Source organism: Henckelia pumila, chromosome 1, assembly GCF_033568475.1.
Source record: "Henckelia pumila isolate YLH828 chromosome 1, ASM3356847v2, whole genome shotgun sequence".
Lineage (NCBI taxonomy): Eukaryota > Viridiplantae > Streptophyta > Magnoliopsida > Lamiales > Gesneriaceae > Henckelia > Henckelia pumila.
The window spans coordinates 75,914,151-75,931,872 of record NC_133120.1 but is presented as its reverse complement, the minus strand read 5'-3'; the positions used below and the strand labels follow the sequence as shown (position 1 = coordinate 75,931,872).

At 34.8% G+C, this 17,722-nt stretch overlaps 2 protein-coding genes across 2 annotated transcripts; one reads left to right on the top strand and one right to left on the bottom strand.

Annotated features, from left to right (window-relative positions):
• The first annotated feature begins 1,093 nt into the window (after positions 1–1,093).
• LOC140881634 (ubiquitin carboxyl-terminal hydrolase 17) lies at positions 1,094–11,521 on the top strand. The gene is made up of 12 exons (XM_073287105.1): positions 1,094–1,726; positions 5,452–6,069; positions 6,158–6,749; positions 6,832–6,920; positions 7,509–7,594; positions 7,701–7,863; positions 7,967–8,087; positions 8,185–8,342; positions 9,272–9,356; positions 9,437–9,649; positions 10,475–10,536; positions 10,624–11,521. The coding sequence occupies exons 1-12, from the start codon at positions 1,416–1,418 to the stop codon at positions 11,294–11,296; spliced, it is 3,171 nt and encodes a 1,056-aa protein (XP_073143206.1). The 5' UTR covers positions 1,094–1,415; the 3' UTR covers positions 11,297–11,521.
• An 875-nt stretch (positions 11,522–12,396) lies between these two features.
• Positions 12,397–13,536, bottom strand: LOC140875402 (AT-hook motif nuclear-localized protein 28-like). The gene has a single exon (XM_073279067.1). The coding sequence runs from the start codon at positions 13,452–13,454 to the stop codon at positions 12,603–12,605; it is 852 nt and encodes a 283-aa protein (XP_073135168.1). The 5' UTR covers positions 13,455–13,536; the 3' UTR covers positions 12,397–12,602.
• Between the last annotated feature and the right edge of the window lie 4,186 nt (positions 13,537–17,722).

Genomic DNA, 17,722 nt, shown 5'->3' with positions numbered 1-17,722 from the left:
TGACCTCTCTACTACTTCACGTCTCAATTTGACAAATTAGTTCTTCAAATTTACTTCTTATTAAAAAATCAAAATGTACTCTATGATAATTAATTTTTCAATATACGCAAAGCGTGTACTCCCGTTATAATATAAAATTAATAAGTTATTTTCATCATCCATTAATAACTGTTATCATTATCTTCCACTGAAATGGATAATAAAATTAGCAATTCTTTTGTGGGATTGATTAATGATCTAATCCATATTTAGATTAAAAAAATAATATATTTAATATAAAAATATAATTATTTTTTATAGATTGGATCGAAAATTCCTTTCACAAATTTGAATGCGTAAATAAAAATACCAAAAAAATCGATCCGGGACCATGTCAAATTGGACATTCAGTTTTTTCGAACAGAATATTATCATACCTTTTTTAAACTTTATTTGTAAAGAACACTTTAATGGGAAAAATAATATGTGAGAAAAATATAAAGGGAAAAATAATATATAAAATTTATGCCACACGACCCTTGTTGACGGGTTCTTTTATCTGGACTTTCGAGTCGGTTTGAGGCGACTTTGGACAAAAAATAAAAAAAAATATATTTTACATTTCTTCAAACAAAACAAAGTGAAATACTATTTTTATTTTTTGAACCCTGTAGAATACTATTTTTTAAAAATATAAATCCTAACATTTAATTGTTTTTGCCCCACTTTTGTGTCTTGTCATCATTAATAAGGTTCCTTGACTTTTGAGGAAGGAATTTTTTCCATTTCTCGAAAAAACTCAAGTCCCACAAATAATTGGTGATAAATTAATTTTAATTTTCGAATGAAAAAATATTGAATTTTATTTTAATTAAATAATATTTTATTTAAATTAGTATAGATTTTTAATCCAAATTAATATTCGCATGCACGCGCTATTTTTATAATATATATATATATTCTTGAAAAATAGTGAAATAAAAAAATAAAAATGACATTCTTTTTAGTAATTTCAAAAATACTATTCTATACTGAGAAGTAAAAAAGACAATTTTAGTTATTTATTTGGAACACTGTTCTTAATTGAGAAATTATAGTCCAGTGAATATAATTTCCAAAGTACAATAATTTTCTTTCCTTTTTGTTGTATACTTTCCTTCCGGACAAAATTTCCCTATCAAGATTTGAAGAAGAGCCCTTAAATCTCGATCTTAGGATCTCTGGGTCTCAGTGTTAGGAGTAATTTCTTCAAGAATTTGAGCAGTTTCTTGTGCTGGAGAGAATTTCTCGATCGATCGATCGATCGATGATATTTTTGGCAATTATTTGTTGCAGGGTTTTTTTTTTTAGTCACTAGGGTTGGGGAATGTAATCTATGACCGTGGAGGAATTGGGTTTTTCGGGAAGCTGTGTAAATCATTGCTGTTTATGAATAAATGCTTTTGGGAGCGGATCTAGGGTGGTGGTTGTCCAGTGTGGTGGTGGTGGTGGTTGGGTGGTTCGTTACCCGCCGGAAATGGCGACGTTCGGTGGCACGGAGGCAGGAGATCAAGAGGCTATTGGCCTTGGCATCGGAGGAAACAGCTAGGGCTGAGAAAGAGGCCGTAGCTACCTACGGCGGCTATGAGGAGGAACCGATGGCCATGGCGACGGGATCGTCTCCCCAACGACAATTCCAGTATCAGTGTGAGGTCTGCTTTAGTCCAACTACAACTCGTTGCAAGAGATGTAAAGCTGTTCATTACTGGTACGTTGGTTCACCACCAGGCCCCGCCCCAAATTTTGGATTTAAAAAAAAAAAATTATTTAGCTTGTCTCTCCTTATACTTTTGTCTCGGTGCACGAATTTTCTGGTTAAATCTAAACGGTGAATCAATTTGAGCAAATGCTGTTAGGTTCATTTACTTTACGTAGTTCTTAATCTAGGATGGTAATCTATCACACTGTGTGCTGATTGTCCAGGGTGAGCGTAACTGTAAATGGTCAAATTCATATGAAATAAGTTGAGGCAGTTTCTGTGTTACAGCGGCGGAGACTCTGTGACTGGGTTTGGATGCTTTATAAAAGATGGGATTTTTAAGAGAGAGAATTATGGATTGATGTCAAATTGTTTTTTATCTTTTAATTTTGATGTGCTACTCAAATAATGACAATAATATTAGGTTGCTACCGCGTTACCATTTCCTAGCTGTTCATAGCTCTATGTTTTCGTTGCTGGTTGCTTAAGTAATGCCTAATTTCATCTGTATGTGAACCTGTAACTATCAAGTGCATCAACATTGTGGTGAGGCACATGAACTCTTGTGTGTATTGATGAGTGCAATTTGCTTGCATTTCTTTGAAGAGAACCCACATCATCGTTTAAGACAGAAGAGTCTCCACTATTGTGAATTGGTTATGGAAGGATTCAAACTGTTCAGCAGTTTTATTTCGGTACACACATAGAGCCCGTTTGGATTTTGTAGAAATTTTTTAAAATAAGTGCTTTTAAAAGCTACAATTTTTGGCTTTTAAAAAAGCTCTAATTTTGACTTAAAAAAGTGCTTACCAAACACCTTGTTAACTGAAAAGCACTTAAAAAAGTGCTTTTTTGGCCTAGCTTTTGAAACCAAACGGGGCCATAATCACGTTTCAGTAATTTGTGCTTTGGGCTTAAGTGCACACAGCCACTTGTGGCAACAAATGTATAGCAAATTTATTTTTCCAAGTTGGGTAATCATCTCGATTTTCGAACCTTTACTGTTTATAATTGCACTCTTTCGAATGGCAACTGTTAAAAGAGGATTAAAGAATAATCGACATATTTTGGATCAGGGAAATATTGCTGTTCATTTGCCTCCACCTTGTCATGGCAGCAGGTGTTGAACACTGACTCATATCCTGTTTATAGATGGAACATATTTATTAAATAGGAGGCAGACATAATAAAAAATTATTTTACGTGGAAAGCATCCATTAATGAGGAGTAACTACTCCCTTACAAGCATCTCTACACTTACTAAAAATAAAAGAATAAAAATCAAATTAAAATTTTTTTTTTGATAGGAAACTAGAACTTTATATATATAGTGAAATAAGTAAAAATCAAATTAAAATTTGTTGTATCACAATTAAACATTCGATATATTATTATGAAATATAATCTAAATCTGTACAAACCCTGTCTATTTCACCATTTTAGTCCACATTTACGCCACACAGCTCACGTTCTACACTATGGAGCTGGTTTCAATATCTTGCTCTTTCTTCTCCATTTGATTACTTGTCTAAATAAAGGGTAAGTGATCTTATAAATATTGATCCTTACCATAAAACACATATAGAGTTCCTATATGCTTTTATACAATTTGAGTTAGTATGGTATATGCGCAGCACACATTAGTGATGACTGAAGTGATCCTTCTTTCTTGCTAAAAATGTAAGTGTTTTTCCTTCTAGGTTGAGTAATTTGTAATTTACGATGCGTTTGTCATCTGGTTGGCATGATTTACAAATGTCACTTGCCACAATAACATGGGGAAGATGGAAAAGGGTCATACCGTCATAGGAAAAATAACAGATAAGCAATTAATAATTGAAGCTTATTATCAAAATAAAATTAATGAAGTTGACTCAGTGGAACATAGTTTTTGACGAAATGCTGTTTTTCGGTTATATTTAGTTAATCCAGTAGATCACGCAGACAACCGATTCACTCATTTTACTTTCGAACACATCATGTGAAATTCCTTATAGTTTATGCCATCAATCAGTCCGTTATGCAATCAATGCTACCAAAAAAACCCTTACATTTTACCTTGCGGAATATTAGGCTTATAAGATGCCATCTTCTTTTATTTTTCTCATATAACTTACTAACGGTTTATCAAATTAATCATTATATTACTATTCTGGTTGTTGTCCCTAAATTTATTGAGCCACCCAGTTGGCTTTTTTCCTTATATTTTTACGTTGTAATGAGTATATTTCAATTCCCTGTGAAGAAACTTTTATTAGACATTGACTTTATTGACATTTGTCTTTCCAAAATCGGTAGGGCATTTTCATTAAATTACACAATATAGTGTGGTTTTTACAATTGCATATCTCCATGAGTTTCAGAGGCTGCTCCAATACGAACTCCATCAGAATAAGAGCTCCTCCTTGAGTCTTTTTGGTGATGGATGATTAAATTTCCGTTCTTTTTATTTCACTAGAATTGGAAGCGAGTCTGTCCGTGGGATCTTCTGGGTGATTCTTCCTTTTTATGGCTAAAAATCTCCTGATTTGATTTTTACCAGTCAGGCTTAAAAAATATTAAAACAAGAAATTAATGTCTTTCGAACATAATTTAGCAAAATATCAATTAAATATGCCTTGTCATTATAAAATGGACTTGCATACACTATTCATTTGTTGTGACGAGAGGATTAGTTAAATTTATATTCACATTCGAGTAATTTTCGTAATCGATCATGTATATGGATAGCGAATTAATTGCGGTAGAGACTCTCTTTAAATGACAATGCTCACTCAACAGTCAACTGACAGATATTGTAGTTTGGGTGTTGATGGATTAGTCATTCTTTGCTATGATAGCTAAACATAGTTGCAGCTTAAGAAATGCTTACAAACAATATTTGCATCAATCTTATGAAATATGAACCACAAGAAGTCATTTTAGGTCTACAGGTGATTGAAAAATCTTGGTTTACTATTCTTGATTCAAAACATCCAGTGTCATTTTTCTGACTAAGGTATGCCAGTGGCACCAATTGACATTTATCATGACACTTCTAGAGTATCTTAAATGCCAGTTGAGTGTGGATACCAACATGTTAATTGAGGGGGAATGTGATGATATCATGATACAGGTGCGTTGGTCTATTTATGGTATACCTGCACCTTAGGAAGCTTCATTCTCTCGGAAGAATAGGAAAGAAAGAGGAAAAAAATACAAATTAATAAGCTGTGCATGAATGTGATTATTATGTATGGAAGGACACTGTATAACGAATATTAAATGAATAGGTGTTGGAAATGCTCAACCATGATATCAACTGATGCTTTACTGCGCACTGCATGCACATAACTCTAATGCAATGTTGTTATTCAACGCTATCGATTAATCTTGTGTACTTGGCAATAGCTTTTGTGACTGTCTCTCTTGGTTAACGATAATGTTTTAGTATTTAATCACGAGTCCACGACGGTTCAATGTTCAAGATGTCAGGAAGGCTCCTCATGTCATGCACAGGGGAGACAGCTGCTAGTTTGGAATTAATGGACCTTATTTATTATTATGGTTGCATGTTGTCAAGAGAAATTAAAAGTAATAGGGCATGTTTGAACTTTGATGGCGTGCCTGTTTTAGAGTTTCTATGCAGTCTTATTTCACATTGTGCTATCTTGTAGCTATGATACTTCTATATGTTGTCTTTCGTCACATGGATTCTTGTGTTGCATTTAATAATACATTACAAACGGTTGCAGCTCTGGAAAATGTCAAATAATTCATTGGCGACAAGGTCACAAGGATGAATGCAGTTCATTTTCCTCTCACTGGAGCGATGTGGCTCTCCTTAATCAAGATGGGTTTCAAAGCAGTGACAATTTGAATGGGATTGCTTCAAGGCATCCTTCATCGTCCGGAGACCATATATTTTCTGATCCCTCTTTTCATCTGCTCAGTGGGAAGAATGACAATACAATTGCAAATAATTATGATGGGAAAGAAATTGGTAATATTGACAAAGCATCAGTTGACTCACTTCCTGATGAGCAAACTCCATCCACCATTTCGAGTGACAGGCCTATTGCTTCAACTAGCAATTTGAATGAATCCAATCAATTTGAGGCAGTTAAGCCCCTTTTGTCAAAGCAATCTAGTTCGGCCAATCCTGTACAGGATGTTGCTGCACCTGGTGTTTCACTTCAGTTAAAATCTGGTTGCATCGATTCAGATGAGCTATCAGAATCTTCAGTTTCATCGGGCGGTGATGCTTCAGGATCTGAAGAACTCACACTTTCTGAACCTTCTACACCTTCCTCTGATTTTTGGGAGGCAACAGTTGAACCCATTAGATCTAAGATTGATGCACCTGATGAATTGTGCGTCTTAAAATATCAAAATTCTTGTTCTTCTTGTTTTTCCTCTTCAGGTAGAGTGATGCTCACATGGAAGTGCTCAATTTTGCAGGAACAAAGTCATGGCAGATCCTACACCTATGGCCACAAATCCAACAAATGAGGCTGCACTATCAGGGAAAGGAAATACAGATTCAAAGTCCAGCAGACCAATTTTATTGAACTACCAAGTGCCTATACATGTTAATGTTAAAAAAACTTCACCTGAATGGAGCTCAAAGATGGTAGAAGCTAAATCCTCCTTTCCTGGCACTTGTCTTGAACATAAAGATTCTGAATCTAAAGGGCATGCACCAAAGAAAGATGTTGTAGAAGTTCGTGGCTTGCAATATTTAGCTCCTAAAATATCGAAGAGTAAAAGTGAAAGGACTTTTGCTAATTCAGATGCTGTGGAATGTCGAGTAAATGACTCTCTGACCCTCAGAGATTCTAAAACTGACAGGCCTTCTACTGGCTGCACCAGGAAGCATGCCATTCTGGATGTGCAGTCTGTGAAAAATGGAGGTGACCGTGGTTGTGATGTGCACAATGCTAAAAGTGGTATCAATGCGCCAACAAGGAGAGTGATGGACCAGATTCAAGCTTCTAACTCCATTAAGCAAAGTTATTTGGGTTCTAAAAATGGACCTACGGGAATATACGAGGTATGCTTGAAGCTTCCATTGTCATTTTAATGACCCACCTCCATTGTGCCATGAGAACTGTGACATGATTTCAATTTTACAGGGTTCATTTTCATATGAACATTTTGTACAGCTTTACAACTGGAACAAGGTTGAGTTACGACCATGTGGACTCATAAATTGTGGGAATAGGTAATTCTCAACATAGAATCCTAATTGAAACGTGTACATAAAATCTTGTGCTTTCTTGGGTTTTCATTGTTCAATACTTTGGCTTGAATGATAGTAAATATGTCTCGTGACATTTTTCGCATTATAAATTACTATGCTTAGTATTAAATGATGAGCTCCTTTGTTTCAAACATATCTGTATGCGTAGAGTTTGCCATATTTTGTGGTATGTTGATTTGGAGTTTTGATTAGATTGTGTTTGTGTACACCATATATGAGTACTTGTCTTCAATTCAACTAATTCAAATCTAGCACTCAATTTTCAAGGATTTAAGACTTTTTTTTGAATCTAATGGTTTTGTATTTTTTTAAGTTCGTGTTATACCTTTAGTTTTTATATGCTGGTTTATGACTTCTGATTAGTTGCTTGAGAAACTAGTCTCTCTCCCTCTCTCTCATGTGTATATGTGAATTGTTTTCCTGGGGGCCTTCTATAAATTTTTTACTGCTGGTCTCATCTTCTGACATGCCTTTGATACCATCATAAGCATTATTTTCGTTAAAATTTAATGCCCCATGAGAGGTTTCTTTTGTCCGAGTTTCCTGCAGTTGTTATGCAAATGCTGTACTCCAGTGTTTGGTGTTTACGCCGCCTCTCACAGCTTATTTTCTTCAGGGACTTCATTCAAAAACTTGTAAGTCGTTTTCATGCTTATGTTTTCTTTTCCATCAACGCTGATTTTTTTATCCTTCAGTCTCCCATTTTTTTTTGTTTTTATGTGATTTTGTGTTTTGAATCAGGTGGAAAGAGAGAATGGTGCTTCACCTGTGAGCTTGAGTTGCTAGTTAAGAAAGCCAAAGAAGGAAGTTTTCCACTGTCTCCTGCCCCTGTGCTATCTCAGATGGAGCGTCTAGGAAGCCATTTGGGTCATGGGAGGGAGGAAGATGCTCATGAATTTCTCAGGTGAGTTGGTGTTGGCCTTCCTGGAATTTGCTTAGCTGAATAGGCTCTTTCATGGTTTTGTAGTTCATTAGTCCTCAAGTACATGTGGACATGCATTCCACAGATATGCCATCGATGCAATGCAACTTGTACACCTTAAAGCAGCTAGGTTTAACAAGCCAAACTCTTTGGATGAAGAAACCACGCTGGTTGAGCTCACATTTGGAGGATACCTACGTTCAAAGGTCATTTTTTATGGATCTTTTGAATATTTATAGAGATGTGGGGTTTATCTAGTAGATAATTTTAATATTTGATTTGTGTTGTGTGGATCAAATGCAGATTGAGTGCATGAGATGCGGAGGTAAATCTGAACAGCATGAAAGAATAATGGATCTCTCTGTTGAGATAGGAGGAGATATTGGAACTGTAGAAGAGGCCCTACATCAGTTCACTCGCTCAGAGATTTTAGATGGCGAAAATAAGTACCGCTGTGGCAGGTCTGACTATCAGCTTGCTATTCTCACTTGTCTTTCTATGGATTCTCCTGCTACCCTCTGGATGTCCATTTTTCATTTTCAACGATCACAATATTATTTTCCAAAAAGTTTCCTCTACTTAGGTAACAATATTGTCATGAGCTCCAACAACAACTTCTTGGTGCAACAATGTAAATTTTGGTGGTTGCTTATGCATTTTTATTTCCACGTATGTTTTTTTTGAGAAGCATGACTCACACTGGATTTACTTGCATCATTAAGGATTGACAAAAATGGGGAGTGATAAAGGGCACTCTTATCTATTTTCTTGGTTGTACGGACTTTATGTAGTTCTCTCTGGTAAATGAACTTGGAAATAGAAACATAATAAAGCAGTAAGACATAGGTTATAAATGCTTTACACTGCTATATTATCCTCTCTCTCTCTCTCTCTCTCTCTCTCTCTCTAAACAAACTTGGAACCGGTGCCAGAATGAAGTAGCAGGAATGGAAGACTTTGTGGTCTTAAATGCCTGACAGTTCTATCTTTCCTGCTACAAGTTTGTTCATGAACAATTTGGCTTGCCAACTTTTCTCAGAGATTTCTCCATAGTTTTCAGTCTTCATGAACACAAGTTGACATTAAACTTGAAAATTCACGTTTTCTCCAACTAGTCACATCATTCTGATCAATTATTGAACCAGGAAGCTGATATTCTCTCAGTGGTTTTCATCTGATGATAGACTTCTCCGGTATATTGGGACAATTATTTTTTTATTCTGGTTTATGAAGTTGTATTTTCAAGTTAATTTAACGTTGTGTTTCTGATATTTGGGGAGGTGGGGTGTGATATGTTCAGTTCCTCGTTTTGATGTATAGGAGATAAATTATATCTAGGAATTGAAATGTTAAGACTTAGACACTGAATTAGTTGTACTATTTTTGGCAGATGCAAATCCTACGAGAAGGCCAAAAAGAAGTTGAGGGTTTTGGAGGCTCCTAATGTTCTCACCATTGCTCTTAAAAGATTTCAGGTATCTAGGAATAAAGTATGTACTTTATTTGATGTTTTTAGTGGTAGATGATTTGCTCACATCTGTCGTTGCCATTGCAGGCAGGTCAATATGGGAAGCTGAATAAAGTAGTCAAGTTCCCCGAGGTTTTGAATTTAGCTCCATATATGAGTGGAACTAGTGACAAGTCCCCAATTTACCGGCTTTATGGGGTAGTAGTTCACTTGGATTCTATGAATGCCACATTTTCTGGTCACTATGTGTGCTACCTAAAGAATAATGCGGGAAGGTGGTTCAAAGCTGATGACATGACAGTAAGTTCTTCCTAACAAGTTCTAAACATTTTTCACTGTATTGCAGCATCTGTTTTCTGGTTAGTCGTTATATGCCAATATTTTATCAAGGCATTTATATGTTTTTCCTTCTTGAACCCCTGAATTTAGCCAATATGTTAGCATTTATCTGATTTTACTTTGAACAGTAAGTCATGTTAGTGGATAATTGACAGGCTTCATGATGCAGTTCCATTTCCCCCTCTGAAGAACCGCCCTTATTTTCCATCTTTTTCTACTACTAACCCATCAAATTTAAATGAAACAAAAGGCCCGTGGTCGTCCCGTGAAGGGTAAGTAAAAATTACGGGTCTGATATGTCAGTACACCTGTGATTCCACTTATGCAATGCGGAGAAATCTATTGATATCTAATCCAGCCATTCATACAATTTCTGAAGTTGTTTGCATCATATGTATATTCTGATGGTGAAACAGGGCCTAGTTTAGAAAAATATCTTCAATAAAACTGATCCATCTCATGAATGGAGGGGTCTGAGGACACATGACCAAAACAACCGAATAGCTAATTAACTTTCCTGTAGAAGATATGATGTACCGATTCTGTTTAAATATATGTGAGAAACATCAATCTCATTGGGCAAGAACATAACCCGATAGACTTCTTATGTGTGTGCTCAGAGCAGGACGACTTTTTTAATTATCTATTCAATGTAGAGATTTTATTCCCCCAACTTTCGGTCCTATTTTGTCATTCTGCTATATTTTTGTAGTTCTTTATATCATGGCTTTGAGACACCTAATTGTTTATATCGCAATTATGATTCGTGTTTATTATGGCTAATAGGTCCAACCAGTGGAACTTGAAAAGGTTTTGTCGACGGCTGCATACATGCTTTTTTATGCGAGGTAAGATGTCAAAAAACTCCAAAACATTTTATTAATCTCTGTGGTGCATCTTTTTCCACCCCTAACTGGATCAAATTCCTTGCTTAGGTGTTCTCCCCGTTCTCCAAAACTGAGAAGAAGTGCAGCGGTTCTTCATGAGACAAGAAAAGTACTAAATCGGACTTGTAGGTGTAAATTCCATCAAGCTGAACGATGGGATGTCGCCACAAGCGGATTGAATGGTCAGACCTGCAATGATTGCTTTTACCAGCATTGCTCGAGGTACCAGCTGAGTCGGGAAAATTCAGAAGAGGACTCCCTAAGTGACAATTCTTCCTCTATCTTCTCTGAGGCTGGATCACATAGCACCGAGAGCAGTAACAGGGAATCCATAAGCACAGATGACAGCTTCGATCAAATGCTGGGGGATCTGGGAAACCACTTGAATAAATCATGGAGAAGCTCTTCAGATTCTGACACCTCTTCTCCGTCATTGTCTCCGTCTCCTCTATATACAAGGCACTCACCGCTCTCTGATTTGGACCGTTACTCCTCAGATACCGAACCTAGTGGTTCTAATCTTGTCAAATCAAGTTCTAAAGGCTCAGTTTCAACGGAGAAAAGGAGAGACTCGTTCTCGTGCCCCAACCCACAAACGAGGTTAGTCGGTAGTAATAGTAGTTGTTATTGTAGTAGGGAGAATGACTCCAATAGAGTAGTAGGATGCATCAACTCTCGGGATAACATGAAAAGTGTACATTTAAGAAGATCCATTCGGTAAAAAGAGCGGATCGAGACTTTCTTGCGTCGAGGCAAGGGGAACTATGAGCTCGAAGGGACGGGAGGAATGAGAGTGATCAGTGAATGTATTTCAGTATGTAACTAGGCATTGTAGCTTTGAGCCGTCCCTCATTTTGTGACTCTTTTATACACAATATATATAATGTTCATATAATTTTTTATCTCAATAAATATCGCATCCATAATCGATGCTTATTGTATTTTATATTTGTATTATTTTTTTGTACTTGAATTCTGTTCTTTTGTGACTTATGTTCCTTTTAACATAACATGGGCAAGTATTGACATATATATATATATATATATATATATATATATATATATATATATTTTAAATTAAAACATATTTTCAATTTAATATTGAACTTTGGTTCCATCGACGGGTATTGTTTGGACCAATGCTAAATCCATGCTATTATAGAAGAAGTTACACTTTTCAACTCAAACACATGTTGCAAGTTTACATTAATAAAGATATTTAGATTTTATACTTAAAATTGTATTTTTTGTACTCGATCTTGAACAATTAGTGCTCAAATATCATGTATTTGTATTATATTTTCAATGTTTTGTACTTAATTTTATTCGAAAAAAATAATGTGAACCCAGGAAGTGCAAACAAATTTTTTCTAATAAGGATTGATTCTTAATTTGATTTTGGATTTAGAGACTGAACATCCATATAATATACTTTCAACAGTAAGAATTTTCAGTTATTTTGTATTCTTTTCAAAACATCTAACATATACTCTTTAGTATGAGCATCATAACTTGTATAAAGTTTTGTTGTATATATGGATGTATAAAGATTAAAACTATTTTGTATCGGTTTTTGTTTTGCTTTGAATTTTTTAAAGAAAATATGTTCTTAATAGATTTGATAAGAATCATTTTATTGAAAAACTCTCTTCATCTCAAATTATATAATTCATGTTTTTTTTCGCATGAACGCAATATATAATCTATTTTGCACATTTAATAAATCTTTTTGCTAATGTACTTCTATTTAATGTGTATAATTTTATTCAATCTATTTTCTTAATATCGTTGAACAAAGAGGAAATTGCTTGAATAATTTGTGTTTTCCTAAAACATACACATTTTATTTTAAAAATAGTTTTACTTGTACAGTTTTCAAAAATATAAATTTGGTGATTCCAAAATATACAAAATAATAATTTCAAAATTTAAAATCCAAAAAAAAAAAAAAAATAGAAAAAGAAATCAGTGGGTTTTGAGGTGGTGGTGGTTTAATGTGCGGCGGCCAATATGATTACATCTCAAGACTAACCATAACTATAAAGTGATCCGATCGGGCAATGCGCCGCCGCCTCGCCGGAAACATTCGGCCGATATTCGTCTCCTCCGCCGTTCCTGGAAGTGTCATCACCATCAACATCAGGCTGCAGCCTGCAAAATGAGTGGCCACTAAAGGTCCCGGCGACGAGATAGATGGTCACCGCAGAGACCATGGGCCCTACAACCACGCCACCCACCACCTGTCCCTGAGGCCCCGCCGCCACGCATACGGTGAATTGCCCGTTTCCAAGCACACCAAGGCCACTCTGATCAAGAATCGTGGCTGAGATTGAGAGAATATCGAAACGGCCATGGAACGTGACGGCGGAGGCGGCGGCGCCGGGAGTCGTGGGGGGCTGTTTGATGGTGATGTTCGAGACGGCGCCGCTTCCGGTGAGTATGCAGAGGCTTAAACTCCGCTTCCGGCAGAATTGAGTGGTGGCTGCGATGACATCGACGCCGGGGGGAAGCTCGAGTATGTAGGGGCTCATCGACGGCTCCGACGGTGCCTTTGATGGGACGATGGATGGCGGCTTGGGTTTGTTCCTAGATCCGGGAGGCCGACCACGGGGGCGGCGAACTACTTCGATGGTGGCGCCGTCGTGTGGCGGCGGTGGATGAAGATGGCCAACTTGGAATATTTTTCTCTCAGCCGGCTTACGGATGTGGCTGGAGCTATCTTCTTCTTGTTCTCCATCCCTCCCCGAGACTGGAAAGAACTCTACGGCGGCGCCGGAGGCTGTGAGGGGGAGCGGCGGCGGTTGCTGATAGAGTTTGGAAAATATGCCATTGAATTTGGGGTCGTCATCTTCGTCTTCTCCGTATAATTTCCTTTTCATGATTTTTGTTTAATCTTTGATTTGATTTTTTGGGCTATTTTCCGTTTGCTAAGAGGGTTAGATATGGATGTTTTTTTATATGTACCAGCGAGTTTTTTTATATATATCAGCGAGCGCGATACGCGATATATGTTATATATAAAAAAATATATAAAAAAAGTGTTTTTTAAATTTTTTTTTTCAAAATGATAGAATTAAAATTTGAAATTGGAATGATAGAAGACGATAGAATCGAAAAAGATTTGTTAGCAAAAAATAATATAATTATAAAAGTATTATTTTGATAAGACCAAAGATTTTTTTAATGAGACAAAAAATTTAAGCCGTGATTTTATTGAATGTCTGAGATCTATTGTAAAAAATAAAATAAAATTAGTAAAAATAAAAAAAACTAAAAAAATTTTTTAAAAAAAATTTAAAATTATTTTATGATTTACGTTTTTTATAACAATTTTATGCTGATAAATTTTATGATAATAAAGTTTTTTTAAATAATGATAATTAAATTAAATTAGAGTAAAATTGATATCGAATAAATGACTGATCATAACTTCAAGCTATATTAAATTAAATTTAATAATATAGTTTAGGTTTTTTTTTAGTTACTAAGAATTATATTATACGAGACCGAGTTGGATTTTTGTGATTTCGAATACATTGAACTTACCATGTTTAGCAGGATAACGACATTGTAAAGACAAAAAGATTTAAAAGTTATGGTTTATTAATTATTATTATTAATTAAATACAACATGTGCGAAAAGGCACACAATATAGAGTAATTTTCATAATAATAATACAATAATTATGTATCTATAAATCAGAAATACTTTGTCTGAAAAATTAGCTTAATATAAGGATAAACATTTTAGTCTATTATTATAAATTATAAATAAATACAATTACGATGACTTAGAGTCGAAGAAAGAACGTCATGATTTCCCAATTTCACCTGCAACCATTTCTTCTTTAAATAAATTGTTTATTTTGGGACAAATAATTAAATTGATTTCGGCTTATAACACTGGATTCATCCGATCATTAATTGTGACACTTTTCAAGGATTTTAACCTCTTTTTTTGGATAAAAAATTATTAAATATTATGCATAATTTTTTAATACTTTAATTTCCTTGTTATATTTAAATATACATATACATATAAATATACATATACATATATATATACATATAAATATACATATATATATATATATATATATATATATATATATAAATAGAAAGGCAATGGAATGAAAGAAAAGTGGGTGGGGTTTTGTGGAATATTTGTCTAAATTGTCCGCGCCGTCTATGCCGACTTCCTTCGATCAATATATGCCTTTCCACCACCCTCTTTTCATTTCTTTGGGGATACTCTTAACTATTTATAGTAACTTTTATTTTATATAACATAATAATATGCATTTTTACTTTACTATTTTAGCAAAATTAGTGAAACTTGATACACTTCCAAGTTTTTTTTTTTTCCTTTTTTATATTTTGGTTAAACTTGGTATAACATGGAAAGTTTCTTATAAAATTTAATCAAGGTTATTTCTCAAAATTTTCTTGTGTTGGTGATGTCTTTACAGAAAATCAATTTTACTCATTAATATATAACTTTTTTTTTATGGTCAACCAACCGACCAGATCATACAGTAATTTTAGCAGCTCGACGCACGATAACTCTCCGAAGTCACTCATCCTGACACTTCTTTTCTCCAAACACGTTTAACCCCACATAATATAGTGGTAATTAACAATAACTTTAAAAAAAAAAAGAGAGAAAAAAGCAACTGCTCATTTGAATTTTGAATAAAAAGCATATGGAATGGTATATTCATCTTTTTATAGAAGTTCTAATTGATAAGCGGCATATCATGGAAATCTATGAAAGAACTTTTGGAGTCCAAAATTAATCAAATATATTCTCTTTACAAAATTTACAAAATTAAATACACTATTGTCATTTTTTCAATGCATGCGACCAAATCATCATCCACCGTCGAACCATTTTCTACCTATCTTGGATTACATGGTTGACTTGATGACAATTTGCACAATACAATAATGACTTTGGATTTTGACGTATCTTGTACCGGGGTCGAACTCATGAATGTAAGCCACAAGTCCCTTTTAGCCCGATGACATTAAAATATATAAATATATATCGAGTTCACGATTTGTGTAAAATCTATTTATGTTTAAAAAAATATATCTGTAGATGTATCGATCTATGCATGTACAATTGGGACATCAAGAAAACAAAAGTTCGGTCTTGAAAAACCGAAGTATCCTTATGTCTAATTCGATGATAAGATCTATGTAAAATCTATTTATTTTTTAGAAAAAATTATAATTTTGATAATGTATGTTTGTCACTTTGCGATTCGATGTTTTATGTTTTTATATTTCAGTTTTAATCTTTCATGTTCTGATTTTTGCTAATTTTAGTCATTTTTCTTCAAAAATGCTTATGTGAACACCTCAACTCCACTTCAGCACTGCATTGGTGCCACATGAGCGTCACATCGGAAAATGACTAAAATTATCAAACAAAAAACAAAGATATCGGACTAAAACTGAAATCTGAAAATATTGAGGACCGAAATCGCAAAGTGACAAACATACATAACCAAGAAAAAAAATTTTCCTATTTTTTTAAAAAAATATTCGTAGATGCATCAATCCATGTACAATTGGGACATTAAGAAACACAAATTAAGTCTTGAAAAACCGAAGTATTCTCATGCCTAGTTCAATGATACAGTCTAACAAATCCTCTGGCTTTATAAATCCATAAATTAAAGTTGATGGGCAGGAATTCAACCGAGTGGAGTTTTGAACCCGTTTGGGAACACTAGATAGTTTAGAAAAAGTACTTATTTTTTTTTTTTTAAAAATGCTTTTCTTAAAAAGTTGTGTGTTTGGTTACAATAGTCGTTTTTTTAAAAAACACTTATTTAAGCCCAAATAAGTGTTTTTTTAAAAGCCAAAATTTTTTGTTTTTTGGCTTTTGCTTATGTTTTAATTTAAAAAATCACCTTTTTAACATTTATCCAAACACTAAAACTGCTTCTGCTTTTTTAAATAAAAACATTTTAAAAAGCTTGACGTATTTAAGTGTTTTTTTAAGCAAATAACTTTTGTATCCAAACGGGCTCAAAACAATGACCGGGGAAAAAAATAGACGAGGTCCATTGTCAAATGGATCTACACAAACAAATTTATTATAACGAATTTGAAATCCTTAAATTCAAATCAGTGATCCATATATGAAATTTATTTGAAAATTAAGCAAATTTACATCGGCAATAGAAAAATGTTTGGAATTTAATAGAACATATAGTCACACACTCACACATGAAGTTGTTTAAAAATAAATTCGTATCTGGATTCTGGTTTGGTTACTGCGGCTATTCATGGATGCTTTCCAGGTACTTTTACTCTGACAACTGTCGAAGCTTTGACCATTCGTTAAGCACTAAGATGCCTAATATTTATAACGCTCTGGTAGTTAAAGGTCGAGATACTGTTGGTCAACCAATTAATGTGACTTGTGAGGTACAGCAATTATTAGGAAATAATCGAGTTAGAGCTGTAGCTATGAGTGCTACAGATGGTTTGATGAGAGGAATGGAAGTGATTGATACAGGAGCTCCTCTAAGTGTTCCGGTCGGTGGAGCAACTCTGGGGCGAATTTTCAATGTGCTTGGAGAGCCTGTTGATAATTTAGGTCCTGTAGATACTCGTACAACATTTCCTATTCATCGATCTGCGCCTGCCTTTATACAGTTAGATACAAAATTATCTATTTTTGAAACAGGAATTAAAGTAGTAGATCTTTTAGCCCCTTATCGCCGTGGGGGAAAAATCGGACTGTTTGGGGGAGCTGGGGTTGGTAAAACGGTACTCATTATGGAATTGATTAACAATATTGCCAAAGCCCACGGGGGCGTATCCGTATTTGGCGGAGTGGGCGAACGTACTCGTGAAGGAAATGATCTTTACATGGAAATGAAAGAATCTGGAGTGATTAATCAAGAAAATATTGCAGAATCAAAAGTTGCCCTAGTTTATGGCCAGATGAATGAACCGCCGGGAGCTCGTATGAGAGTTGGTTTAACTGCCCTAACGATGGCGGAATATTTCCGAGATGTTAATGAACAAGACGTACTTCTATTTATCGACAATATCTTCCGTTTCGTACAAGCAGGATCTGAAGTATCGGCCTTATTGGGTAGAATGCCTTCCGCTGTCGGTTATCAAC

Coding starts and splice junctions, on each gene's coding strand:
- LOC140881634 (XM_073287105.1), top strand. CDS start 1,416: ATGCTTTTGGGAGCGGATCTAGGGTGGTGGTTGTCCAGTGTGGTGGTG. Junction 6,070..6,157: donor ATTGATGCACCTGATGAATT/GTGCGTCTTAAA, acceptor TCAATTTTGCAG/GAACAAAGTCATGGCAGATC. Junction 6,750..6,831: donor GACCTACGGGAATATACGAG/GTATGCTTGAAG, acceptor TCAATTTTACAG/GGTTCATTTTCATATGAACA.
- LOC140875402 (XM_073279067.1), bottom strand. CDS start 13,454: ATGAAAAGGAAATTATACGGAGAAGACGAAGATGACGACCCCAAATTC.